This window comes from Molossus molossus, unplaced genomic scaffold, assembly GCF_014108415.1.
Source record: "Molossus molossus isolate mMolMol1 unplaced genomic scaffold, mMolMol1.p scaffold_m16_p_23, whole genome shotgun sequence".
NCBI classification, from domain to species: Eukaryota; Metazoa; Chordata; class Mammalia; order Chiroptera; family Molossidae; genus Molossus; species Molossus molossus.
This window is the reverse complement of record NW_023425359.1, coordinates 2,239,726-2,265,418: the sequence shown is the minus strand read 5'-3', so window position 1 is coordinate 2,265,418 and position 25,693 is coordinate 2,239,726. Positions and strand designations below refer to the sequence as shown.

Sequence of the window (25,693 nt, the reverse complement as noted above, 5' to 3'; positions counted from 1 at the left end):
TGCCATCGCTTGCCTACCATGTGTGACGTTAAGCTAAATTAAGTCTCTTGACATTTCTTTGTCTATTTCCTAGGTGAAGAGAGGTGTGGTTGCATGAAAAGTTTAAAAATGCAAGCAGCTTTAACAAAGGGCCTCGGATTTAGCGGGCTCTCAGTGAGGTTTGTTTGCTGCCTTTCCATGCTTGATCCTAAATGATTGTACCTTAAGTCGCGGCTTCCTCCCACCCCTGGACTTTGCTTTTGCAGCTTCATGAATTTCATTGTCTTCTCAGACATCCATTTGCATTTCTGAAATGACCCATTTGTGTCTTATCTGTGCGCCCTCCCATGTTCTCCAACCACATTGGCTTTGGGAAGGCTTCCCGCCACCACTGCTGGCTGCCCCAGGGACCGCGCGCGACCAGGCTCTTTAAACCTAAAGCAATGGTTGTTGTTTCACTTCAGTGTACATTTTAATGTCAGGAATCAACATGCCATTTAATGTATCAACTGTCTGCATTTAGACTTTTCCCAGTGGTTCGTGCTGTCTGTAACGTCACCGTAAGGGCCAGCACTAGACAGGAAGTGCCCCTTTAAGAGGGGACAGTCCCCAGTTCACAGCTATTGCTCTGTCCCTCTTGTTAACTTAGCTGGGCTGAAACAATTGCACAGACGTGGCTGCAGCCAGCTGTTAGCCATGTGGTGCTTGGCCTGTCACCCTGGGCTGCTTTGTGACATAATTGACATCTTCGGGATAGCTGCAAAGAGACATTAAGTTGTTAGTAACACACGGAGCTGAAGTTTAAGTTGCTAAAGGAACTTCTTTTTCCCAATGTGAACTGCAAGCAAGGTTTCAGGGCTGTATTTACCTCGGTCCAAGTGCTGTTCTTGCCACAAAGAACTGGTGTATTATTTACTCCCCCGAGAGCCTCAGGGAGGCAGTATTTGGTAGAGGCAGTCACATAGCAGCCAGGCTGCGTCAGGAACACGCTCAGTGCGCAGTGCGACCTACAGTGAAGATGCGCCGGGCTCGGTTCCCAGCCGGGCTCACTGCGCTCACTGCAGAGACTTACAGGGGCTCCCGGGAACCCAGCCGGGAGGGTCCAGAAGGCTCCACAAGGAGAAATGGCACTTTGCCAAGGACATGAGCTGAGTGGTGGTCTTCGAGGCCGAAGGGACCATAGATGCAGGTGTGCAGTGTTACAGGTGAAGCAGCATGGTCACTTTGGAGAAGTGTGAGCAATTTAAAAGTTTTTTGTACGGCTGAGTGGCTCAGTTAGTTGGAGCATTGTCCTGTACACCAAAAGGCTACGAGTTTGATTCCCACTCAAGGCACATACCTAGGTTTCAGGTTCCATCCCTGGTCAGGGTGCATGCAGGAGGCAGCTGATCAGTGTTTCTCACATCGATGTTTCTCTCTCTTTCTCTCCCCTCCTCTCCCTCCCTTCTTTCCTTCTTCTCTCTCTAAAAATCAATAAACATCCTTGGCTGAAGACTAAAACAATAAAGGTCTTTTGCAGCACATAGATTTCTACTCTGAACTCATCAACATTCATATCAAAACTAACATCCCGTCTCATAATCCATGTCATTTTTTTTTTTTATCCTCACCCGAGGACATTTTTGCATTTATCTTCAGACAGAGTGGGAGGGAGAGAAGAGGGAAGAGAGAGAGAGAGAAACATTGATGTGAGAGAGACACATCGACTGGTTGCCACCCACACGACTCCAACCGGGCCGCGGACAAACTGTAACCAAAGTATGTGCCCTTAGTGCAACCGAACCCGGGTCTCTCTGGTCCGCAGGCCGATGCCCTAACCACTGATCAAACCAGCCAGGGCATAATCCATGTCGTGTGTAAGTAGCACAAGTGGGTGACCAGCCAGGAATGCTGGTGCCTGCTGTAGAATCCTCAGGTTTCATCGTTTCTTTCTGGACCCAGGGCGCTGCACCTGGGCCTCAGGGCGCGGTCACATCGGGTTCATCACTGAATGTGCTTTCGCTGCACCTGCTCGTATCACAGGCTCGTGCTCCCAGGGCAGTGGGCATTCCAGAAAATCCCTGCTCAGGGCAGGAGGGCCAAGGCGGATGTGGGCAAGTCTGGGGAAGGGAGGGAGTCAGACGAACCACAGGCCCTCCCCCCGATGACAGGACATTGGTGTGGGCTTACCTGTAAAAGCCAGCTACCCTATTTTGCTAAACATTAGGTCGAGTTCATTATCTATTTTTTTTACAAAACATTTTTAATATGGAAAAATTCAAACATATGCAAAAGTAGAGGGACTATTGGAACCTACTCCTGGGACTCAACAAGTATCTATTTAACAAGTATCTATTTGTGGTTGGTCTTGATTCAGTTCAGTCTCCCTGTTCCTGATAGCTCCCCTCACCTAAACTGAGTTCCCCTTAAGCAAATCCAAAACATTTTATTTTATTCTAAATATTTCAGAATGTATCTCTAAACGATGACTCTGTTCTTGAAACAAAACTGCAAAATCATAATCACACCTAAAAATAAGTAATAATTCCTTAATATCATCTAATGTTCAAATAGCTTCATAAAGTGTTTTATTTTTATTTATTTTTATCCTCACCTGAGGACATTTTTTGATATTTTGTTCAGTTAGAGCGGGAGGGAGACAGAGGAAGAGAGAGAAACATTGACGTGAAAGGGACACATCGAGTGGTTGCCACCCACATGACCCAAGCAGGGCCGGGGACAAACTGCAACTGAGGTACATGCCCTTAGTGGGAACCGAACCCGGGTCTCTCTGGACTGCAAGCCAACACTCTAACCGCTGAGCCAAACTGGTCAGGGCTTTTTTTGTTTTTCAGTTGATTGGTTTAAGTCAGAATCCAAGCAGAGACCACACATGGCACCTGGTAGACGTGTTTCTTAAAACTTCTTAAATCTACAGGTTCCCTCACCTCTTTCTTTCTTGCAGTGTGTTTATTACAAAAACTGGGTGTTTCGCCCTGGCCGGTTTGGCTCAGCGGTTAGAGCGTCGGCCTGCGGTACAGAGAGACCCAGGTTCGGTTCCCGCTAAGGGCATGTACCTCGGTTGCAGTTTGTCCCCGGCCCTGGTCGGTCGTGCGGGTGGCAACCACTCGATGTGTTCCTTCACATCGATGTTTCTCTCTCTCTCTCTTCCTCTCTCTCCCTCCCACTCTGTCTGAACAAAAAATGTGAAAATGTCCTCGGGTGAGGATAAAAAAAAAACAACAAAAAAACAAAAACTGGGTGTTTGTCCTGCAGAGTGTCCCGTGGTCTGGGCTTTGCTGAGCGTGTCTCTGCTGTCATTTAATTTGTTCTTCTGTCCCATGCATTTCCTGTAAACTGGTAGTTAGATCCAGAGACTCGCTCAGATTCAAGTTGTAGGTTCGTGGTTAGCAAATTCTTGGTTTTAGTAATTTGTTTCAGGTCACAAGCCAGTGGAAAGAACTGCAGTATCGCCCGGTGCGGTGGTCCCTCTCGGCTCACACACTGTCAGGCATGGTTGCTGGAACAACCTCAGCATTGCAGGCATGTATCCTGCGTGAAAATCCTGGAGGAAGTGAGGGAGGGAGGGGACCAACACATGCCAGGCCACATGTAAGATGTGTCGCTACATCAGTGACCAAGGTGGACATGGTCCCAACCCTCGGGGAAGCATGTTGCTTAGTGGGGGCGGCAGCCAGAGCCAGCAAGTGGACAGAGCGATCATGATGAACTGCAGTCGCTCCTGGAAAGAAAGAAAGAGGAGGTGGAGATATAAATTGGGGTTCAGGGAGCAAGGGAGAAGAAGGCGTTCCTTCATCTGAGCCCTAAAGGATGAGTCAGAGCCAGTCCTGTGACTGCATCAGGTGGGGGAGGGGTCCTAGCGGCAGCAGGACATGGGGCGAGAACCAGGAAGGAACCGAGGCTGACTCCTGAGTGTCCTGGCTGAAGCACCTGGGTGAATGGCAGCAGGGGGACAGCCCTGGGCAGTGGGACAGGTGGCTGTGAAACCTCCTGGGTCCCTAGCCTCGTCCTCTTGGAGACTGTACCCGTCTGTCCTCCTGGCCTCCTGAGTGCCTTCCTTTGTGTTCCCGACCCTCCTATTGAATTTGTTGATGGCGCTTTGGAAAGATGGAGAAAGATTTGTCAGATGAGACCGGCACCTGGATGTACGGGAACGTTGCCTGTCGTGCAGTTAATGGTCTACAGTCGGCCCTCGTTTTTCACAGTTGACCAGTTCCAGACTCTATCGCGATAATAAATTTCCACTAAGTAGGATTCATTGTTTATAAATTGACTATTTTCTCAGAGCATAGAAAACCCATTTACGACCTTCTAAATACGTTTTTTTACATTATTAGAGTCCTCTAGACATGAAATAACACCCTTTAGTCACCATTACACTCGTATTACCCAATCTATTAGACAAAATAAGAGAAAATAAGACATTAGACGTTACAAATATCACATTATTGTACATTTAATCACACACGCACACACACACACACACGCAGTTCTTACACACAACCACTCACCTATGAAAACAGCGCAACCTGTTCGATGATGAAGTGATGAAGATGAGAGACGTGCTGCACAGCAAAGAAGAGCAAGGTCGCTGCTCTGCAGGCCCGGCCTCGGCAGGAGTCTGCGGGTGGTGCAGTGTCTCCAGCAGGCGCGTCGCCGCCGTCTCCCGCGAAGGAGCAGGAGGAGCAGGAGGAGCCGGAGGAGCCGGAGGAGCAGGAGGAGCAGGAGGAGCAGGAGGAGCAGGAGGAGCAGGCAGCGGGTGTCTGGGTGCGGCTGAAGAACACCGTGAGAGGCAGTCGCTGGCGCTGTCCTTTCATACGCGTGAGGAGGCTTCTGCAGGGTCCTGTCGCCCCATCGCGTGCATCCGGAACGCAGTGCTCGCGTCATTGTGGGGCCCATTCACCTGTCGTGTCCTGTGCTACCTTAATGGTTCTCACGACTTGCCAGAGATGCTCACGTGTAAGGCCAGCTTCCTCCTCCTGACCCAGGACCCTCTGGCTGCTCTTCCTCCTCCTCACTCGCAGACTTAGTCATCGCCACCAGATCCTCATCAGTGAAGGATCCGAATGTGTCTCCAGCAGCTCATCCACGTCATCGGGGTCATATCCATGAAGACTTCTCCTCCCAGCATCCGGGCTCGGCTAACTGCCTTATCCACTGGCGAGTGGCTTATATCCTCCGGGGTGAATCCTCTGTAGTCGGGAAAATGTCAGGCCACAACACCTTCCAGCTGGCCTTCATGGCCTCCGTCTATATGTCCTTCAACGTGACCTGGACGTTCTTCAGACAGGTCACAATGGTATACCGCCGCCAGCACTCTCAACAAGAAGTTCTCCTCAAGGTCCTGCCTTCACCGAGGCGCTGCAGGGTGTTTTGCGTGTAGAGGGCCTTGAACATGTGAATAACACCTTGATCCATGGGCTGGGTCAGCGAAGTGGTGTTGGGAGGAAGGAACTGATCCGCACACCGTCATAGGATAGGTCTTGCGCATGACCTCCAGCTTTGTCCATGAGGAGAAGGACATTAAACTAGAGTCCCTTCTCCGTGAGATACAGCTTGACTGGGGGTGAAGCACTCATGGAACCAGACCGACGACAGCTGCTTCGTGATCCAGCCCTTGTTGTTGTGCATCCAGTGCACTGGCAGCAGGTTCTTGTTTCTATTCTTTGGGGCCCTCGGGTTCTTGGCCTTGTAGATAAGGGCAGCTTGAGCAAAAGTCCCTCAGCATTTCCGCACAGAACGATAGTCACGCGATCCTTATGCACCTTGAAGCCGCGGACCTTGGCCCCATCCTTGTGAATGTCCGGGAAGGCGTTCTTTTCCAGAACAGTCCTGTTTCATCCATATTGAACACCTGTTCTGAGTGATACTCGCCCTCCTCGAGGATCTTCTGGAACACATTGTTCATGCAGTCCTCTGTTGCAGGCTGGTCCGCACAGGCAGCTTCTCTGTGGAGAACGACACTGCTTAGAAGAAGCAACACGTTTAGGAGCCATCGTGGGGCTTAGATAAAAGTTCTCAGAAATCGCAAACACTTACAAGAGCAAAGATGCTTCCAATGCGCAGCGATGTAGAAGTGTGCATGAGAGAAATTAATTTGCACGAGGCTGAGCCAATCAGTGGCCAGGATAGGATAGCCAATCAGCACGCTCTGAATGGCTTAGTTTCACCACAACCAATTTTTTGGGAAAAAGTTATTGCCCTCACACAAGGGGTGGTCGAGCGGTTGTATCTGGCGTTGAAGGATTCCTGGGGTTCTCGAATACATAGGCCTACAGTCCATACGTAGAGTCATTTTAATTTAATCATCATACAGGGGTGTATAATTGACTCAGACAACCGAGCACGAGCAGTGTCATTTTCACTGTCTCGATCAACTTTTTAATGAATATATTTGAAAAAACCGCAATAGAGCGAAGCTGCAAAAGTCGAAGCGTGAAGTGGCGAGGGACGACTGTATCCAAAAAATAACATTTATGAGGGTGGGAGGGGCTTAAAGTTAAGAATCAAATGAAACTTGTGGATGGTCTGTACATGACATTTACCTGTGATGTCATCCATGATCACAGACACCTGAGTTGAATGTGCAAGAAAACCGCTGAAAAGTCATTTTCCCAAACTGACGGAAACGGGAGTCCTCTGGCCCCTGCCCAAGGCTGCGGTGCTGTGGGGCAGGGCTCTGAAACTCCATCCCTAAAGCATTTCTTGCGGAAATAAGAACATTCCTGTGCCCAGATTCTAAATAATAAAAGGCACTGGGAGTCTTTTCTAAACTGTTGGACTGACTTAAATTTCACTGGAAAACAGATTTTTTAAACTAAGTTGTCTGTATGTGTGTAACTCCCCGCTAGCAGCTGGTGGCTGCCAACTTCTGGTGTCTTGAGAAAGCGAGCAGTTTCCCACGCTCCCGCCTGGCTGGGCAGTGTTGGAGGGGAGTGGGGAGAGCCGGCTGGGCCAGCTCATCCCTGACCCCTTCTCTGCAGCCTGTCCCAGTATTCCAAAAAATTACTGCTGGTGCCAGGTGAGGATGGGAAGTATGTCCCCTAAACAGTCACAGCCCATGAAGCTAATCACCCCTCAACTCCATGCGGTCGGCTCCGGGGAGGCTTTTCACCTGGTGGTTGGCGTGCTGCAAGGGTTTGGTCTCAAGTTCCTGTCCTTTTTGTCCACCCTGTCCCTCCTCCAGTAACAAGGTGTGAAGTGACTGAAGGATAAGGATGTGGATGGAGGAGGGAGGGAAAGAAATGACCTAGAAAACCCACAGACAGTGGAGAGTCCCTTCCCACTGATGCTCTCCCAACTACAGCCTCTCAAAGTGCAAACTGAGGTGCCATTTGCAAACTCTCCCCCATGTGGTTAGGGATTTTTTTAAATTCCCAGATTCTTGAAGTATAAAGACCAGTGGAGTGGATTCTGTGTCACCAGTGGGGTCAAACAAGACGTGAATGGGGTCAAAGCCTCATTCTCACGGGGCTTTGCGGTGCCCCTCCCCCCGCATGGGGCTTCTGTCCTGTTTTCCCAAGGAGCATGGGTTTCCAGGGGACGAGAACAGCGGCACCTATCAGGCAGTTACGCCGGACTCCAGGAAGGCTGTACACGTGGAGCTGAGGAGCGCCGACCTGCAGCTGGGCTCCCGGGTTCACGTCCCAGCGCTGCCACTCACTGGTCACTTTGCACAAACCGATTCACGTACCTCGTTTTCCTCATCTGAGAAACGTGGACACTGGTGTATCCAGTCTTACAGGGTTCTGAGAATTAGCTGTTAATATGATGTCTAGACCATGGTAAACATCCAGTAAGTGTTAGTTGTTGTTCTGAGACAGTAAACTATTCAAAGCAAAGCTACCATATGCCCCATTCAGACTTCCTCCTAGACGCCTCACTTCTCAGGAACCTGTGTGGTCTTCTGTTTGGGCCGTCCTTCCCCACACCTTTCGGATGGCGGGCTTCTTGAAGGCAGAGTCCATGTAGGACCCAGTGGACCTGGTACGGCAGGATGACTCAGCTTGTTAAGTAAATTAATGAAGGCTCCAGTAGTGACGTAAGTTGAATGGCCTTTTGCAGGATACAAAGTGTGCGCCCAGGGGAAGCCTGAGACTCGTAAGACACTTGTCCAGAGCACAGGGACTGGCGCGTGTGGCGGCGGGCTGTGCCCCTTCTACCAGGACGCCTGCCAGGAGAAAGGCTGACCCCTGCCGTTCGGGGTCACATCTTTCGATTCTGTTGTACTTGGCACGGGGGCACCCGTGGCAGCGTTCCCCGAGTGGGTACTCAGTCTCCCCTGAAGAAAACGCTCCTTTTCACTCTGCTTGGTTTTGCACAGGTCACCACCAATGGCCTCATTGCCACGAGTGAACCGCCGGCCGAGGAAGCCCATCCTGGGCTCTTCCCTCCGACCTTCGGTGCCGCGGCACCTTTCCTGGCCGACCTGGACACCACAGGTGGCCTTGGGAAGGTCTACTATCGAGAGGACTCGTCCCCCTCCGTCACTCAGCTGGCAGCGGAGTGTGTCCAGAGAGGGTTCCCGGAAGTCTCTTTCCAGCCCAGAAGTGTGGTGGTTGTCACCTGGGAATCCGTGGCCCCCTACCGCGGGCCCAGTGAGGACCCTGCCCAGGATGACAAGGTGAGCACTCGCCCAGGTTCCAGTGCACAGAGTCTGCCAGGTTGGCTGGGTCTGGCCGGTGCTCTGCTGTGCAGCATGCTGTGTCATTGATGAAGACAGGCCGTCCGACGCAAAGCCCAGCAGGCTGTTACTGGGGTCCGGAACCTCCAGCCCCGCTGCCGGCCTCGCAGCTGTGCCGCAAAGAAAGCCAGCTCCTGGGAAGACCGCTCTTCTCAGGAGTGAGGTGGATGAATCCTGCCCCCTGCTTGCTCTTACTTTGGTCAGCTAGTAGGAGGTCATTTCTGGTTAAATAGAGACGTTATTGGTATGAAGTGAAGGTTAAAATAACCAAGTAGTGCTGAAGGATGTAAGAAATAAAGACAAAGTCACGCTCCGGGGAGACAGAAATCACTTGCACCGGGTGGATGTTTCAGACACAAGCTCAGCCACGTCCAGGGCGGGCGCTCAGTGCGCCGTGGTCAGGAAAGGCTGGAGGGGGGCCGAGCAGGATGTGCCCTTGAAGAAGGGGAGCTGTCTGAGTAGGTCAGGAAGCCATCCCCAGGTCTGAAGTGACTCTTTAAGGCATGCCTCAATCCCTGCTTGGAAAAGTGATTTGGCTCCACCATTATTTAGTTTTATAGGGTGACACAGCAGGAGAGACCCGAAAGGCCCAAAAGCAGTCCACGTAGCGGGTATGCCCCGCGCGTGGGCGAGAATGCCTGTCGCACGTGGTCCTTGGGAGAATGGCCGCCCCCGGCCGCATCTGTTCCAGAAGTGCTACAAGTGTATCTCCCTCTCTGTGGCTCCCTCTGAAAAGCACTGCAGGAAAGAAACCTGCGTCATTTTGATGAACTTGGCAGTTTCGGCCATGCCCCTTTCCCTCCCAAATAAAATGCCTTACCCGCAGAACACCCTCTGGGAAGTCTGTTACGGGCCTGGCCGACACATTTGCTGCGTCACCTGTATCTGCCAGAGTGCTGTGCTTGGACACTGCTTCAGACCTTAAAGTTCTTGAGTGTGTCCCTGCGCCCTGAGCGACAAAGCCCAGCCGCCGTGCAGAGCCCCCGCCTGCCTCTGGGGCCTGGCGCACCCCGCCCCACAGAGCCTCTGCCGCAGCTGCTTGCTGTTCGCGAGCATCCTGCCCTCGCTGCCCCGCTGTGACGCCCTCGCCCTGACCTCTGCAGGTGGCCCTGCGGCGGCAGCACAGTCACGGAAGCATGTCTGTCTCCCAGCAGACCTGCAGTCTCAAGTGCAGGGACGTGTCCTCTTCCTGTCTGTGTGCACGTGCCCAGGGCACCGCCTGGCACACAGGAAAGGTCCTACGTTTAGGGCGACTTTCTCCGTGCCTGCCCTTCATGTTCTTCCACGTAGCCCTCCTGCCATCGCTATGAAGGAGGTGGTTTGTCTCCATCGAACACTCAGGAACCCAGGCTTAGAGAGCTTAGGTGACTTGTCCCAGGTCACACACCACATGAGTGAGGATTTGGATTCAGGTCTGTTTTCACCCCAAACTTACGTTTTTCTCGCCACAGGATGCTTAGGCTCGGTAATGTGTGCCTAACGATGGGTGTGGTTGAATGTTTCGTGGCCACAAAAACAAATCTAAGGGTAAGAATTTGCCCAGTTGCATGAGATCGTTAAGCCACCGTCTGGAGACACCATCTCTATAATTTTTGGTTAACCTTAGGGTCACAGTTATGCAGAAGGTATTCATTAATTCATTTGAAAGTGTCATGTTGCCATAGCCTGAGAGACATTCAAGTGAAGCTGTCTTGGATACTTGGTCCTTGCTACCAAAGTCCGTTTAGAACCAGGGAGAATTCTGCCGTCTTCGGACGTTCTGCGTCGAGTCGGGTGAATAGCACATTTTCCGACCTGTGGATACTTTCCTGAGTAACTGAATTTGAACCCATCTCCACAGAGAAACACATTCCAGGCTGCTCTGGCCTCCTCTGAGTCCAGCTCCTACGCCGTTTTCCTTTATCCTGAGGACGGTCTGCAGTTCACGACAACGTTCTCAAAGAAGGACAAGAGGCAGGTCCCCGCTGTGGTCGCCTTCAGCCAAGGGCCAGGGCTGTGGAGCAGCGACGGCGCTTTCAATATATTTGCCAACGACAGAGAATCACTTGAAAATTTGGCCAAGTATGCTTCTTTGTTCTTCAGCAGATTTTCCCTTTAATTAGATTAGTTAGCACTTTATTCTTATATTAAGGATAATATAATGGGCATTGTAAAACATTACCTAAAACTGTTTCCTTGGATTGCAATTTTGCATAGAGTTTTTATATTATGGAGTCTTTTTTTCTAATGAACTCAAGGGAGTGGACTCTTAGAATGAGCAGGGGTTCTATTGTTTAGGTATTATCATCCTCATATGAAACAGTTTCTACCATCTCTATAAGTATGAAGTTAGAAATAAAAGTTTTTCAAACTCATCTCCTGCTATGAGCCCAAGGCTGAAATCTTATGACAGAAACAGTGCTCTCTCAGGCTGTTTTGTAGAATTTAGCAAAAGGGGAAAAAACGTAGACCCTTTTTCTAAAATTAAAATATTTTCTCTACCAACATTCTGTAAAAAACAGACACCCCCCCCCCCATTTAAGTTGTCAAATTGAATCTAAAACTCTTCTGCTTTAAGTTAATGGTATGCTGGTAGTTGCTTAACAGCTATGAGAGAACCATCTACAGTGTTTGCCCAGGTCTGAGGTGTAAATACTCCAGCTTCCAGCCGCTAATGTTGCTCAACGTGGAGATGAGAAAAGATGAACCATTATATAGTATTCTTACCAGACAGATGCAATAACAAATAACTTCAAGGACATAGATCATAACATAACACACTTTGGATGTGATGTTTTTGAGTATTTATTGCCTTTTTTAAAATGTAACTTATTTAATTGTAATTTTACATAATTTAATTTTTTACAATAGCTATATTTAATAACTGGCTTTGAAAGCTTCTAAAATTTAACAACTGGCTCTCACGAGAGTCCCGGGCAGACAGATTGATTGGACATCCTGTTTCTTCAGGACTTTCTTGATCCTCATCCTCTGTCCTACCCCAAGTTTTTATTCAGTGTTGTCCCTTCTTTCCATTGCATACTCTGATAAGAGTAAAAATGATGCAGCCAGACGTGGAGATGAGGCTTAGTCAACTGTGTTTTGTAATTATAAAATGCCTTTAGAGTCTGAATCTCATTTGCATTTCACTGTTCTTTTTGAGCCTAAAAAGGTTAACAAAGACTGTCCGAGATTCCACAGCTAATAGAGACGGGGTTTCTGATAAACCAAGTCTGTACTGTTTCACTCTCAACACTTCTGACCCCAAATATGTGGAGTCCTGCAGTTCAATTCTGACACTGCCTGGAGGTAGCACCCACGGGTGAGGCTGTGCCCACAAGATGTCCCCGCTTCACACACCAGTCACAAGTCCCAGGTTGCAGCCCCACCCCCAAGTCACAGAACTCAGGAAAGCACTTACTTAGTGTTACCAGTTTGTTACAAAGGTACGATTCAGAAACAGCCAACTACAAGAGGTGCGCGGGGCAAGGTATGGGAGGGAGAGGGGCACCCGGCTTCTCTGTCCTCTCTGGGGGTCACCACCCCGCGAACTCCTCAGTGTGTACACCAACCCTAAAGCTCTCCCAACCTCATCTTTTAGGGGATTTTATTACTAGCCATGGCTGATTAAATCATTGACCACTGGCGATAAAGTCATTCTCCAGTTCCTCTCCCCTCCCTGGAACTCAGGGCGCGGAGCTGAGAATTCCAATCCGCTCACCACACCTTGGATTTTCTGTTGACCAACCCCCATCTAGATGTCATCTGGGGTCCCCCGCCATCAGTTATCTCCTTGCATTAAAAAAGGCTCTTATCACTGCAGAGGTTGCAGGGATTTCAGGAGCTGGGTGCCAGAACCAGAGACAAAGACCAAATACAATTGACCCTGAACACCGTGGGCTTGAACTGAGGGGTCTACTTAAACGGAATTGTTTTCAATAAACACTGTAAATGTAGTTTTTCTTTCTTATGACTTTCTTTTCTCTGCCTTACTTTATTGTAAGGATATAGTACATAATACATATAACATACAAAATATGTGTTGATCCTCTGTTATCAGAACGGCTTCCGACCAACAGCAGGCTTTCAGTATTTAAGTTTTGGGGACTCAAACGTTACATGCGGACTTTGACTGCATGGGGATTGGTGCCCCTACCTCTGCGTTGTTCAGGGTCAACTGTGTATATTTCTTTTTTTTTAATCCTCACCTGAGGACATTTTTCCATATTTTGTTCAGATAGAGTGGGACGGAGAGAGAGAGAGAAACATCGACGTGAAAGGGACACATCGAGTGGCTGCCACCCGCACAACCCAACCAGGGCTGGGGACAAACTGCAACCGAGGTACATGCCCTTAGCGGGAACCGAACCCGGGTCTCTCCGGACTGCAGGCCGACGCTCTAACCGCTGAGCCAAACCGGCCAGGGCTCAACTGTGTATATTTCTTATCATTTCACACCATGCCAAAGAAAGGGGATAATGGATAAAATAAATGGATTCAGTAAACAGTGCTCGCCTGGGTGGGCATGTGACCAGGGATCAGTATAAGTCGCATTTGAAGGCCTGGCAGTGTCCCTGGAGAGCAACGCCCCAGAGGCGGAGGGTGAGCCTTTGCTAGTCTGTGTCCATTTGGTTACAGCCTCGCCGAATGGCCTAGATGGCCTTAGCTCTGTGATGACCGTACATGACCCTGGCTGCTCTCCTCCTTCCAGCCCAGCTGGGTTTCAGATTGACATAGATCCCCAGGGCTCCTTTTGCGTGGGCGGTGGGGGCCTGTTTCCAAGAAGCCTGTCCTTTTCCCCAGGAGCAGCAACTCTGGGCAGCAGGGCATCTGGGTGTTTGAGATCGGGAGTCCGGCCACAGCCAGTGGTGTGGTGTCCTCAGACGTGAACCTCAGAACAGACGATGACGAAGAGTATGATGATGAAGATTATGACTCGGTGACAAGTCTGGGCCCGGAGGATGTGGGCACCACATCCATCCCCTATGAGGCCCCAAGAAGGGGAGACGCTGGTGCACACAGCACGCACAGAGTCTTCTCCCCCCGCCGCCTGGCCACCGACAGACCCGCCGGGCCTCCCACCGAGAGGACCAGGTCTTTCCAGTTGCCCGTGGACAGGTTCTCCCAGCAGCACCCACAGGTCATACATGTGGATGAAGTTGAGGAAACAGAAGTTGGTAAGGCTGCTGAAGTTGCAGTTGGTACACTCTTGCACACTTGGGTTTCTGGACAGAGGACAAGTGCTGGAGGGGTGTCCACTGTGGGAATTCTGTGCTGGGTTGTGAGGATGAGAGCCGGGAAGTAGGGGTGGGAGCTCCCAGCGTGGAGCATCGGTGGACAGGCCCCGCACCTTCGAAGGCTCAAGACATCCTTTGAGATTAGGGCTGTGGTTATGGAGACTTGAGAATGTCCTCTTTCAAGTTTCCTATTATTCCCTTTTGTCTGTTTTAAGGAGAAAAGTGTTTTAGAATTATTTTGAAAGTCAGATTGTCTTATTTGCAATTTCTGAGATCAGAAATAGATTCACCCACCTGAAAAAACATTTTGGAAGTTCCTTTGGCTGTTGATGCAGTTTCTCTTTGACACTTATTTCCTCTTGGTTTTGGAACAAGAAGAGTTGATTATTTTTTCCTCCCAGCTCCTGTAAGTTTCAGAGTTGGTTTGTGAAGATTTTAAAATACAAAATAAGTAGGTCCCCCTTTTAAAGGTAGCTTAAAAGTATATCTTCTAGTCAACTATACTACATCAGATTTTTGCTACATTTTGAGGGAAAACCAGCATGCTTTGATTTATCTTATAAAAGATGTTCAGACTAAATTGTGCTCATTAATTTTTGCTCTTCAGGTTGACAGGTTGATTTATAATCCATTGAGATTCATAGAAACGGGATGGTCCAAGCCTTTAAATAATATTTATTATGACCCTACTGTTTCTACTACGAAGTTACATAAGGCCCTCAGGAAAACCTATTCCATTCCACATAGATTCTCATTTTTATTTCTTCTTACGTGTTCTAATTTGTCTCCCAACGATAATCATACATGTTTGTTCGTCTTGGAGTATCCCAAAGCATGGACAAGATCTAGAGTGTGTGTGTGTGTGTGTGGGGGGGGGAGTAGTGTGCTTCTTTCGTTCTGAGGCTCAGAAGTGGAGACGGTGCCCTTTAGTGGCGTGACAAAGACATGGGCCCATGTCTCAGGGCCCCCCAACACACTGAACCCTGGGTTTCCTGGGGTGATGCTGACATCCTTTAGGCAGGGGAGGGGAACCTTTTTCTGCCAAGGGCTATTTGGATATTTACATCATTTGAGGGTCATACAAAATTATCAACTTAAAAGTTAGCCTGCTGTATTTGGTCAGGCTAATTTGGTGAGGTGTGTGATGTCAGCTGGTATTGATTTCTCGGGCCTTATACGGCCCACGGGCCGGACATTCCTCACCCCTGCAGGCTTAGCTCATGTCACTCTGCTCTTGCAGCTAGCTGGGCTTCAGAGGGATCTCCCCAGACGTGTTGGGCTGTTTACTTGCAGATGTTGAGCTTTGAGCTTTCATCCTATTTAGCTGTCTCTGAAATCTCCTAGGTGAAGCCATCACTTTGAAATGATATCATATCCGGCCCCAACAACATGTGGTGGTGCATTGCTTGGTACTAGTAAAAGCCTAGATTTGAACCCAACATGTGTCTAAAACAGTTGTTTTTCTGTCCATCTATCCTGTTATTTCACTGTTTTTATTGGAAAGGTCAGTCTTCTGTGGCCAACAGTACATTCCTGGTTTTATTTGAATAGTCACCCACAGATATGCAGGCCACAGGGACCTCTGGGAGCTGGGCCCGCAGCTGGAGCGAAGCAGTCCGCAGTGTCAGGTGTTCGTTTGGCTTGGGGTCCCAGGGTCTCCAGCTCCCAACGCCATCTTTATACCCACTGGTAACTCCTGAGCATGTGGGACTAAGGGAACCTTCCTGGGTTACACTTTACTTTTATTTTCACTCCCAACAGTCAAGTATAAATCGGATCACTATCCGCTCTGGAAGTTCACTCACTCTTGTGCTTTTGAGCTTCCTTCCAAATTAATTTCCTCTGGCTTATTAAGTATAATGAGTTAGTGCCCAATTCTAATAAATTGAACCTGGGAGGAAGAAATTTGAAATAAGCAGAAATTATTTCTGTTTCTTGGGTGAAAGGAATTGAGGAACTATTCCTAATCAGCTTTGAGTATAAGAGATTTTGAGTTATCCCCCAAGGAGAAGGGGCAAAAAGTTTCAAACTACCTTAAAGTCATTAAATGGCAAATTAAAAAAATAGTAAAAAAAATATTTTAAGGTCCCTTCAAAATGTGAAGCTGATCTTTCTGACCGCAGCAGACGGACACGTGGAAAGCTGACACTGGAAGGCTGACCTGCCCGATGCGGGTCCGAGTAGGTTAGGTCAGGGCCCTTGCTGACCGTCCGCCCAGTGGTTTCTGCCCCGTTTCCAGCCCCGCCTTGGCGGCGCGAGTGTGGGAGCCACCATCGGTTTAAGCAGTGCCGGGCAGTGAGTCCCGTCCCTGCGGGGCTGGGGTGTCCAGGGTGGCGGCCCCCGACCCCGAGCCCTGACCCCGAGCCCTGAGCCTCCGCCTCGCTCACAGGTGTGCTGTTTTCTCCGCAGTTTTCAGCTACAACACGGATTCCCGCCCGACGTGCGCCAACAGCAGGCACCAGTGTTCGGTGCACGCGGAGTGCAGGGACTTCGCCACCGGCTTCTGCTGCCGCTGCGTGGCCGGCTACACCGGGAGCGGCCGGCAGTGCGTGGCCGAAGGTCTGCTCTGCTCATGGGGCGGGCGGGTTCGGGGCCTGTTTTGCAATGTTGCCTTGACCCAGATCTAGAGGTGGCGGGTTTCTCCGTGGGGCGACGCGGTCCCTCTCCCACCCCCGCGCGTTCTCGCGCTGCTGGGGCGCCGGGCTGGGGGTGGGGGTGGGGGTGGGGGTTGGGGGGGGCCCCTTCTCTGGTGCTGTTTCTCCGGCCCGAAGCACCGCCACCGGGAGCCCAGGCCCGGCTGCCCGCGGGACAGGGGCTGATGTGTTGATATTACGCGGCCTGGACCAGGAATTGTAGATGCCTCTCATCTTCCTCCGCTTCTCTCTAAGCTGAGTTGGCACTGCCCACAGACCTGGCTGCCGGGTGGGGGTTAAACCCCGCAGGGCCACGGTGAGCTGGCGGGGCCCAAGCAGGGAGTGGGCGAGGTCTGTTCCGCCCGCCCTGTGAGTTGCCCCTTCTCGTGCCCCTGGTGATGGGGAGCATGCGGGGTGACCACAGCTCATTCTAGAGTGCCAAGCCCATTGTGGGCAGACTCCAAATTGGATCCAGCTGTGGCTGATGTCACTTCTGAGCTCTGCTCCCAAGAGGACCAGGCAGCTGCTCTCAGACGGTCCTGGAAGACCGGAGGGTCCAGACACAGTCTGTCCCCAGTGAGCCCTCGCGGAGCCTGGGCCCGAAGCTCCAAGGAAAACAAAAGCAGCAAACCCCCACCATACTGAGCATTTGTCCCTTTAGATGCCAAATTACCTCACTTGTCACTGGCCATTTTCCTTGTGTTCAGCGAGGAAACTAAATTGCTTCCCAAAATTTGACTAAGACTTGGAAGAATTGTTCCGTTTTTCAGATCCCCTGCCACAGCTATAGTTAAATCAGTTTTTTAATTTGCTAAAGCAATAATTCCTTCTGGGTCACAATTAGATAAAGTGAGTTTTGTTAAATACTAACTTTGGTAATGAAAGAAAATTGTGCATACTTACGTTAATTTGGGGAGATGTTTTTAACTTCTATAAATGTGTTTTCTGTTTTTTCAATTGCACCACCAGGGTTGGTGTGCCTGAGCTGTTTCAAGCTTGGCTTTTATACCCTGGGGGGAGGTTCCAGAATGCACAGCCAGCAGTCCCAGTGGCTCTTCTCACGCCAAGTGTCAGAGCTGGGAGTGCTGAGCAGTGTGCTTGGCCGCAAGCTCAGCCAAGACAAGCCACCCGGCCCCACGTTTTAACATTGTATACACGCCCTGTAAGAGTCTCATGGTTTAAATATTTGTTGGATTCTTGCTACTTTTGATACATTTTTCTAGCAGCTCAAAGTTTGGTTAAAAAAAAAAAAAATGGTTTCCTTACCTTGGTTTTCCTGCTTGCTGCTGTGCTGTTCTGGGGATGCATTTTTTCAGGTTAGTCTTCCAAGGTCACAGCATGCCCGGTGCCGTGTCAGTCTGTGCAGAAATGCTTGTCAGCTCCGTCGGCAGCTCGGACACCGAACAAGCTAAAGGCCTTCAGCCCGAGGGTGTCGAGGGCCAGGTGCAAGCTGTCTGTCTGTCCTCACTGAGGACTCACTTCGCACAGAAAACTGCAGAGGTCAAGTGAGGGAGTTGGGTGTGCAAGCCCTGTGCCTAGTAATTCCTAATCTCGGGTGAAGACTAGACATGTACAGTCAACGACTGATGGAATTTAATTTACATCAAACCTGAACCATCCGAGGTGACTGATTTACCTCTTCGTTGTTTTTTTATTTTTTTTATTTATTTATTTTTTAAATCCTCACCCGAGGACATTTTTGCATTTTTTGTTCAGACAGAGCAGGAGGGAGAGAGAGGAAGAGAGAGAGAGAGAAACATCGACGTGAAGGGACACATCGAGTGGCTGCCACCCACACGACCAACCAGGGCGGGGACAAACTGCAACCGAGGTACGTGCCCTTAGCGGGAACCGAACCCGGGTCTCTCCGGACCACAGGCCGACGCTCTAACCGCTGAGCCAAACCGGCCAGGGCCCTCTTCGTTGTTTTTAAAGATATAATTAACAGACTTGTTTAAAGTAGACAATTTGGTAGTTTTTAGTATATTCACCAAGTTGTACAACTGTCACCAATGCCTAGCTTGAGAACATCTCCATCCCTCCAGAAAGAACTCTGTATCCATTAACAGTCACTCCTGGTTCCCCCAGCCCCCCGTCCCTGGCAGCTTTCTGTCAATATGGGTTTTCCTGTTCTGGACATTTCATATGAATGGAATCATATGACATGTGACCTTTTGTGTTCAGCTTCTTTCACTCCGCATCACGTTTTCAAGGTCCATGCATGTTGTAGCATCGATCGGTGCATGTTGCTTTTTCTAGCCAAATCGTATCCCATTGGGTAGACAGACCACACTTTGTTTCCATTCACCCATCAACGGACATCTCTCCTGTTTTGGCTCTTAGGAATAATGTGGCTGGGAACGTTCGTGTGCACATCTCTGTGTGGACATGTTTTCTATCCACTTGGGTATACACTAGGAGTGAAATCGCTGAAGATCCACAGTGAAATCTTGTTCTTAAAGAGCAAACTCTTCTGTGTGAGGGGGGTAATGAAAGTCAGCCATACCACCCCGAGTTGACCACTGAGCAGTTTTGTGTACATCTCTTCAGATATTTCCCCCTAGGGAAGGAAATGCCAACATTTTTGCTAATGTAACTTGTAAAACAAAAACAATATCCTGCATATCCGATTTGGCAACTTATGAAGAAAGTTTTTACATTTGCCACAGTAGGTCTCACGTCTGTCCCAGTCGTCAGAATGGAATAGTCAACACACATCCCCGCTCACAGCGGGTCCTGGGCCAGAGGGTGGGTGTGCGCCCGCGCTGTTCTGTCCGCCGCGCCACGTGTGCCAGCTTGGGCTGCAGGCAGCTCCAGGACTCAGACTGGCAGTTCTCACCTGGGATGTAGCCAGAGATGCTTGTTAAGATGCTGTAGGTCCGGCACCCAAAGGTTCCCAGGACCGTCCATTTCAACCCTTCTGTTCCAGTGAAATTACTAATTCTGTTCCTCATACTCTCAAAAGTGATCGGTTTATGGTCACCTAATTCTAGATCACCCGTGATACTGTCCTTCTGAAGTTCCTGTCACATGCAGCTCCCATGGGAGTCTGTCCTGCTGCCTGTCAGTCAGCCTGGGAGACAGAGGCTGGGCCCCCGAGTTTCTCAGGCTCACAGACACGGGCATGGGCATTGTCTTCGTGGGAGGAGCAAGGACTTTCGCTGACCCCAAAGCCCTTGACCCCAGTGCTGTTCGCCACTTTGCTTTACAGGTACAGGTCCTCCCAGACGTATTTTTGAGTGAAAGGCTGGCTTCTCCCTTTGTTTCTCGCCCAGGTTCCCCACAGCGAGTTAATGGCAAGGTGAAGGGGAAGATCTTTGTGGGGAGCAGCCCTGTCCCCGTCGTGTTTGAGAACACTGACCTGCACTCCTACGTGGTCATGAACCACGGGCGCTCCTACACGGCCATCAGCACCATCCCGGAGACCGTGGGCTATTCCCTGCTTCCCCTGGCCCCTGTTGGGGGCATCATCGGATGGATGTTCGCAGTGGAGCAAGACGGATTCAGGAATGGGTTCAGCATCACAGGTACAGTCATCACACATCGAAATCAGTGGGCACAAGGGGCCTGGGGATGAACAGAAAGGGAACTCCGCGTCTGCAAACAACTTACTGATAAGTATTTTGTGGCTCTGGGAATGAGATGCTGTGGTAAGATTCTGTTTTTTCATTAATATATATTAACTAAGACTGTCTGGAGTTACGTCTGGACCAGGGATTCGGAAGTCTCCAGCAGAGCAGGTGATGCTGTCCCATAGCCTCACAACCCCAGTGTGGGGCTCACAGGTCCTCGTCCTGCTTGCCCAGCTGCCTCCACATCACACACTGCTCCGAAACGGGCGTTTGACATTTCCTCATACCTGCTCGGAGGACAGGAACCTGTCATTTCTAGCTGGTAAACGCAGTCCTCGTGAGTCTTAGACCTCGGTCTCCTTGGAGCTCCTTAGAGACGGCCTGTCGGAGAAAGCGCAGTCTTTAGCAGACTCGCGAGGGCAGGTGGTTGTGGGGACATTCCCCCAGTGCAGTGGTGGCCTCTCCCAGCTCTGCCCACCTGTGCGTTCCAGAGGCTCTTTCCTGGGAACAGCTCGGGTAGAGGAGCCTTTGTCCTTCATCTCTGGCCACTTCCAAGACCCGAAGCCTGTTGTCTGGGGCACAGATACATTGCTGCAGCCCCCAACTGTCCAGCCCTGCCCCCTCCCCACCGCCCAGCCTCCCTGGAGCCTCAGCCACTGCTCAATTGTGGAAATACTGCTGAAAGCAGTGTCTCTAGGCTCCGATGCCAACTTCCTGAAGTGTGGCCATTTGAAGAAAGGAGAGGCTGTATATTTGAAAAGGAGTAAACCTCCCCATCAGGTATCTAATTTGTGGCGTGATGTTTTTTCTCCCTGTTCCTCAAGCATATATACATCCTGAGTATTAGAACCACATTCATGCTCTTTCTCTTGTAGACATAGTTGAGCTTTATCGTCAGACCCACAGACCCTACTCCCCTGGGTGATGCTTTGTAACATGCACCCACCTCAGCAGGGCTCGGGAGTCTTGGCAAACTCTCCACAACAGCAAATCTTTGTCTTCTTTTCCCCAGGACCTGTGTCATCAGTGGGGGGATGGGTGCTAGAAAGCAGGACTGTTCGACTTTTTCTGCTAAGGGCCAGATAAGCTTTGCCTAAATATTTTAGGCTCTACCGTCTCTGTTGCAACTACTCAACTCTGTCATTTTTGAGCGAGAGCAACCATAGATAATTTGCAAGGGAATGAGCGTGATGGTGTTCCCATAAAACTGTGTTAATGGGCACTGAAATTTAAATGTCATGTAATTTTTACATTTAATACAATATTATTCTTTTGACTTAAAAAACATTTACACATGTAAAGACCATTCTTAGCTTAAGGGTTGCCAGCCGGACTTAGCCCTGGGCCAGCCCCTGCCTCAATGGAGAAGGGGGTGTGCGTCTCCTGCCTGTCTGGAGCTGCTGCCCTGCACAGACCCAGGACCGGTCTGAGCCAGCGCCCCAGTGTGTGCTCCTGCAGTGGCTTCTGGTGCTGCTGCTGGCTTGTCCCGAGAAGCACCCATCCTGACCGGGACTTAGCTGATGCCTGGGAGCTCTCGACACCTGGCAGGGCACTGTCCGACACATGTCGTTGATCTCGTTTCCCCAAGATAGATCGTGTCCCTTTTTATCATCAGGACCTGGAGGCTCAGTGAGTTCTGTTCACCCAACCAGTACCTAGCACAGTGGGGTGTCAAACCCTGGCCTCCTACTTTTTCAGCACAACCCCTGAGCCACGGCATCTCGGATGCTGTTTGCGGCTGGGAAGCAGCTTCTCTGTCTGCATGACTCAGCTGGCCGCATGGACATCAGCTCTGTCCTCAGGTGTCCCAGCCCCTTTCCACCAACCAAACCAAAGCACCTGTGGAGCAGGTGCGATCCCACGGCCCTCAGTGGCCAGCCCTGTGAGTCTGGGGCGGGCACAAAGGTGGCTTTCCTGGTGGCAAAGTGACAGAATGACCTTGCCTTTCAGGGGGCGAGTTCACCCGCCAGGCTGAGGTGACCTTCGTGGGGCACCCGGGCAAGCTGGTCATCAAGCAGCGGTTCAGCGGCATCGACGAGCACGGACACCTGACCATCGACACGGAGCTGGAGGGCCGCGTGCCGCAGATCCCGGTGGGCTCCATGGTGCACATCGAGCCCTACACGGAGCTGTACCACTACTCCCGCGACGGTGAGGGCACGGCCTGGCGCCACACCGACAGCCCAGCCGCTCATCCTGCTCAGAGGGAAACACGGCGACGCCTTAGGAACATCGCCTCTCCCCTGATGGCAGACAGGGTACACCCTCACGCCAGAGAATTTAGCACAGAAAGAAAATAGCGTAACTCTGAGTCACAAAACCAGGACATAACTCTTATTAAATTTAAATGTATTTTATTTCAGCCTTTCCCCTAGTATATGTATAAAACATCCCAACATATATATCCCAACATGTATATAATAGGCCAACATAAATATTTCAACATATTATAATTTCAAAATACAATAACATAATTTTATTATGCTATACACCTATATGTAGTTTTTAACTATTTTTAAATAATGTCAAATTTACAGAAAAATTGAAAACAGTACAATTTTCACATACCACTTACCCAGCGTCATCTGTGACCCTTTATCCCCTACAACTTCATGTGTTTTCCTAAGAAGAGGAACATTCTCTTACATGGTCACAATACAATGATCAAAATGAGGAAGTTTAACATTAATGCAATACTACTATATAATCTACAAATCAGATATATACTCTTTATTTAAATAAAATTATAGTCATACCAAATTATTATATCTTCACTTTTCTAGTTAATGTCAAATGAAGAATATTTTATGGTTTTATTAAGTAGGCTTTGAAAACACATTAATGAATCTACATGATTCTATTGTATGACTACTAATTCAAACCATCCTATTTTCTAAAGCTTGGTTATTTCTCATTTTCCTGTCTCATGAGTTGAAATGACCATCTTTATCATAAATCTTGACCAAATTTCTGATTCTTTTCTGAGACTCAGTTCCTAGAAATAGAAGTGCTGAGTCAAACAATAAAACCTTTTCTAAAGCTCTTACTAAATTGCCATCCGGAAAGAATGTACCAATTACCAAGGCTCTGTGCCTGAGGGGCTCTCCTGGGGCGGTGACCGGGAGGTGGACGAGCAGAGGGCCCCAGGCGGCGGCCGCCCTGCAGTCAGATGGTGCTTCTGGCAGCCCAGCGCCTGGGAGCTGGACGAGAGGCGCTTCCACTAATCTTTTATTTATCCTCTGGCTTTATTTTGAACTGCAGCAGAGCACACAAATATAAAGGGTCTTTCATACTTTTATACTTTTTTTTTTTTTAAAGAGGAAGTTGAGAGTTTCACGGTAGGGGTGGAAAGCAGCTCTCTTCGGAGTGGGACACACTGTCTCTCTTCTCTGTTGAGGTTTGCTCCCGGCACTTAGTACTTTGTCAGATATTGGCTACTGAAATCCACTTAATGCCTTATTTTTTAAATATCAATGAACTGCTTGATCTAGGGTTACACATAGCAACCGCGATTTCTTGAATCCTAGGGGAGATCATTTGTATGAAACAGTTAGCCCTGTGCCAGTCACAGGCAAATGCTCTGTAAGGGGCCGTTGATCTTTATAGTATTCACCTGCTCATTTTCAGGAGCTCTATGTACATTGTCTCATGCTCACCTCAGGCTAAAGAAGTTAGTGACTGGCCTGGGATCACACAGGTTATGAGTGACGGTGCAAGGTGTGGGTTCAGTGCTATCTCCTTCCAAGTGCATGCTCTTTCCACTCAACCTTAATCTTCAGGTTGGTTCTGGGCAGCTTAGGGACTTAAAGAAGCACTTGATGGGAAAAACCAACAAATATTACTGATGCAAATAATACCAGTAATGGTATGGGAAATCTAGGTAGCAGAAGTGTCCATGTAGAAATAAATGGTCTTATTTACCTGCTCCACCTGCTGTCTCCTCTGGACGCACTGAGCCAGGGGTACTGCTGATGGCTCGGAGCCTCCTGTGTCCTTACACTCTCTCCTTTGTCTCCCGCCTTGTGTCCCTCCTACACCCAGTGATCACATCCTCCTCCACGCGGGAGTACACCGTGACAGAGCCTGAGCGGGATGGTGCTGCCCCTTCGAGCATCTACACTTACCAGTGGCGCCAGACCATCACCTTCCAGGACTGTGTCCATGACAGCTCCAGGCTGGCCCTGCCCAGCACCCAGCAGCTCTCGGTGGACAGCGTGTTTGTCCTGTACAACCAGGAGGAGAGGATCTTGCGCTATGCTCTGAGCAACTCCATCGGGCCTGTGCGGGGTGAGACACGGCCGCCCAGGCTGGGCATCGGGTGCGGGCACAGCTCTGTGCTCTGTGACCTATTGTTCTTTGTCTTACTCTCAGTAAGAGGAAATTATGTGAAAATATCCCAACAGGGAAAAACTGTCTTATCTGTGATTCTTAGAAAGCCTACCCGTCTGTTGGCTGACCTAAGGCCCCCTCATTATTCTGTCTGGGGTGGAGTGAAGGGTGCTCACCTGTGAGGTTCTGTACAGAGGGCCGGCCAAGGCCGCAGCTGGCTTTGGCTGGGCTTTTAAGACACTCTAATACCCAAATCCGAAAGGAGTGTGTGCTCAGGGCCCAAGGAAATCGAAATACACCTCGATGTAAGGAGTCACGCAGCCCACGCCACACTGCCCTGTGCTGCACACCGTGGGCGCGTCTGGCTGCGTGGAAGGAGCTGGCATTTGGGGAGCTACCATTCCATATGGTCCCAGTCTTCAGGTCCAGAGGTTCTGCATAGTGGGTCCAGAAGGTCTCTCTTTTCAGTTACTTGGTTCTCCGGCCACAGCCAGGCCACTTCTCCAGCTGATCAGGTCTGTCCTTGTCTGGTTCCGCGGAGCAGGAGAGCAGCTGTCTTCCCTCTCCTCTGACAGCTGTGGCCTCAGACCTCAGGGCTGGCACCTTTTTGCTAAATGGCAGATAGTAACTGCTGTAGACATTGCCAGCCATCCAGTGTCGAGTGCAGCCAGTGGGTCCGGCCGTTCCCACTGAAACGTGATTCACGAGCAGGCGTGGGCGAGGGATCGGTCTGCCCCCCGGAGGAGTCTGCCTCCTGCCTGGGGTTTTGGCCTCACGTTGTCACTGCACCCCTGTCGCTGTCCGGAGCCCTGTCGTGAGAAGAGGGGACCACCGGGTTCCTGCGTCGGAAAGCAGAGGCCTAGGAGGAGCGGCGCTGAGGCCGTGCAGGCTCCGGGGCAGGTCAAGGCCTCTCTTGTTCCCGTCCACCGTGGTTTTCAGTGGGAGGGAAAACAGTTAGCACGTCTTCCAGATGACACGACTTTTGCCCCAGATTTTGCTGGTCTCTTGTTTCAAAACAGTGTCTGGGCAGCAGGAGGGAGGCAGGAGCCCCAAGGAGCCATCCGCGCTCAGGTGCTGTCCTCAGACTGCCATCCGAACCCAGGCGTGTTTTAGTATTCGCGCAGTTTGTATTTCCCAGCAGGGCTTTTTAATGTTATGATGTCCTCAGTGCCCCTTACCTGTCGTGGTTTTGTCTTTTTTACGGCAAAATCGCCTTCCTGCCAATCAGTTTTGTGGGGGGTGCTGGCAGGGGAGATGCTCCCCTGTCCGGGAGGGTTTCTG

At 50.1% G+C, this 25,693-nt stretch overlaps 1 protein-coding gene across 1 annotated transcript in view; it reads left to right on the top strand.

Moving 5' to 3' along the window:
- NID1 (nidogen 1) overlaps window positions 1–25,693 on the top strand; it is an 80,217-nt gene that overhangs the window by 9,383 nt on the left and 45,141 nt on the right. The window contains exons 2-8 of the mRNA XM_036277718.1: window positions 8,303–8,602; window positions 10,503–10,723; window positions 13,445–13,818; window positions 16,288–16,437; window positions 19,787–20,038; window positions 22,034–22,234; window positions 24,125–24,370. Of these exons, the coding sequence (XP_036133611.1) occupies window positions 8,303–8,602; window positions 10,503–10,723; window positions 13,445–13,818; window positions 16,288–16,437; window positions 19,787–20,038; window positions 22,034–22,234; window positions 24,125–24,370 (1,744 nt within the window). The remainder of the gene's footprint in view (window positions 1–8,302; window positions 8,603–10,502; window positions 10,724–13,444; window positions 13,819–16,287; window positions 16,438–19,786; window positions 20,039–22,033; window positions 22,235–24,124; window positions 24,371–25,693) is intronic.